The sequence below is a fragment of the Hirundo rustica genome, chromosome 16, assembly GCF_015227805.2.
Source record: "Hirundo rustica isolate bHirRus1 chromosome 16, bHirRus1.pri.v3, whole genome shotgun sequence".
In the NCBI taxonomy this organism is placed as follows: domain Eukaryota; kingdom Metazoa; phylum Chordata; class Aves; order Passeriformes; family Hirundinidae; genus Hirundo; species Hirundo rustica.
This window is the reverse complement of record NC_053465.1, coordinates 6,733,306-6,735,567: the sequence shown is the minus strand read 5'-3', so window position 1 is coordinate 6,735,567 and position 2,262 is coordinate 6,733,306. Positions and strand designations below refer to the sequence as shown.

The 2,262-nt window shown below is 66.0% G+C and overlaps 1 protein-coding gene across 1 annotated transcript; it reads right to left on the bottom strand.

Moving 5' to 3' along the window:
- Nucleotides 1-855: 855 nt before the first annotated feature.
- LOC120760191 (corticoliberin-like) lies at nucleotides 856-1,969 on the bottom strand. Its single transcript, XM_040080171.1, has 2 exons — nucleotides 1,927-1,969; nucleotides 856-1,456 (listed from the first exon to the last, which is right to left on the bottom strand). Exon 2 carries the CDS (start codon nucleotides 1,430-1,432, stop codon nucleotides 1,043-1,045), a length of 390 nt encoding a protein of 129 aa, XP_039936105.1. The 5' UTR covers nucleotides 1,433-1,456; nucleotides 1,927-1,969; the 3' UTR covers nucleotides 856-1,042.
- Between the last annotated feature and the right edge of the window lie 293 nt (nucleotides 1,970-2,262).

The window sequence follows — 2,262 nt, the reverse complement described above, 5'->3', positions numbered from 1 at the left end:
CAGGCCAGGTTGGGTTCAAAGCTGGGACCCAGCTCGACTTGGGCACGTGCTCCTCACCACTTCCCTGCACTCCTGTCTTGGCGTGGTCTGAACTTTGCCGTGATTTCTGTCCCAACCCCACACATCTCTGCTCCCTCGCTGTCCCCTCTCTGATGTCACCGGGGTGCCAGAGGTCCTGTCCAGCGCTGTGCCCACCCCAGTCAACCACGCAAAGCTGGGATGGCCGAGCTGGCCTGGGGGAAGGATGTTGACCCTTTCCCTGGTCTGCAGAGTGCAGACAATTTTCCTGGGACAATTTTCCTCCTTCCACCACGACTATCAGTGCCTGGGGGCCTCCCCAAACCCAGCTCAGCCCTGTCAAGCCTGGCAGTGGATTGTGCACAACTTGGGGTGGGAATGGCTGCTCCAAGCTCGGGGCTGTGATTGCAGGAGGGGGATTGAGGTGAGGGAGGCCCAATGCCGCAGAGAAGACACAGCTTGGGGAGGGAGGGGGCCTCTGGGGGGGCTGCAATGCTCTTGCTGCCAGGGTTTTACGCAGATGCTCATCTTCTTCCAAGAACCGGCAAATTCAGGTGTCACTAAACCTTGTCCCAAATCCCCAGCTGTGACACAAAAAGACGCAAAGTTGGGAAGCAGCAGCTTTTGGAGCCGTTCGCAGGGATACTGGAGAGGCCCTGGTTGGGTCTCAGGGTGCAGCTTCCAGCCGGGGTGGCACTACCTGCGTCATTCAGAGCTCTTTATTGCAGATATTTTTCACCCAAGGAAGCAGCAGGGATTGCTCCGGTGTTTTGGGGCCGACCTGTTTCAGGTCCACAGGTTTATGACCGCAGGGAAGCACAAGAGCACAGCAGCAGGGCAGGTACGACTGTGACTTTAATGCACAACAGTGACACGCGGACGCAGTGACAGGAACACTGCCAGGCAAGGTGGGGACTCCCTGGGCACGGCTGCAGCCCGCGGCATCCCCCCCGTTCTCCGCTCTGCCGCGGTGTCTTGTTACGGGGTCGATCTCCTTCGTTCCCCCACCTCCGACGAGCGTCCCTCATTTCCCTATACTCTGCAGCAAGAGCTTATTGCTGAGCGCCTTCTGGGCCAGTCTCTCCTCCCGGGACATTTCCAGGAACTCGCGCAGGAGGTGGAAGGTGAGATCCAGCGAGTTGGGTTTTCCGTCTCGCCTCTTGCCGGTTTGCAGCGCCCGCCGGGCTCGGGCCGGGCTGGGCTCTGCCCCGTGGAACTGGCACAGTCTTGGGGGCAGGGGATCGGTGGCGGGCACCGGGGGTCTCGGGGCTCCCATCCAGGGCTCCCAGGTGAGCTGGGGAGCCAGGGTCAGCCTGCGGGACGGACCCCGGGGCCACTGCAGGGGGGAGCAGGTCTCCGAGGGCAGGAAGAGCAGGACGAGGACGGAGGCAGCTGAAATCATCCTGACCCGCATCGCAGCCGCTCCGGGGCCAGAAGCCTGCAAAAGCAGTCCCCCCACCACCCCGGACCCCCACATTCCCCCCGCTGCGGTCAGGGGTCACTCGAGGGGCTTCACCCCGTTCGGGACCCCCTCCCCAGGGATGAAATTCCCTGAGGATGAAGCCCTCTGGGACGGGATCCCCACCCCCGCCGACGGGAATCCCACCCCCCGTCCCTGGGACAGGACCCTTCATGAGGACGGGACCCTCCGCGGGCTGGGATCCCCCACCAGGGGACGCGACACCCCTTCTCCCGGGATGGGACACCCCCGGGCATGGAACACCCTCGGCAGCCGGGACGGGACCCCCCAGGACCCGGGACCCCCTGCGGGGGGACATCCCCCCTCCCACCCCGGGACAGGACCCTCCTCTCCCTCTCCAGCCGCCCCCCGGGCTCGGGATCCCCCTCCTTGTGCCGGGGCTCCCGGGGGGGTGGCGGTGGCCGTGCCGGTCCCCGTGCGGGTCTCACCGCTCTCGGGCGCTGCTCCGGCTCCGCTCCTCCCGCAGGACGCGCAGCTCCGCGCCCCGCGCTATATAGGGGCGGTGGGAGCCACGTGATGGGAGCGGGGCCGGGATCTGTCCGCGGTGCTGAACGGGGGGAGAGCCGGGGGGACCCGGGGTGCCAGGGGACAGCCCTGGGGGGCACAGCGCGGCTGAGAGTCCGGGGGAACGCCGCGGTGTGTGGAGCGGGGAGAGGCTGAGAGGGGGACACGGGTTCATGGGGGTGTGAGTCCGGGGGGTACGTGGGGTGGGGTGGGGTGGGGGGGTGTTTTGGGGCCGTGCAGGGATGTGTGCGCAAGCGGGC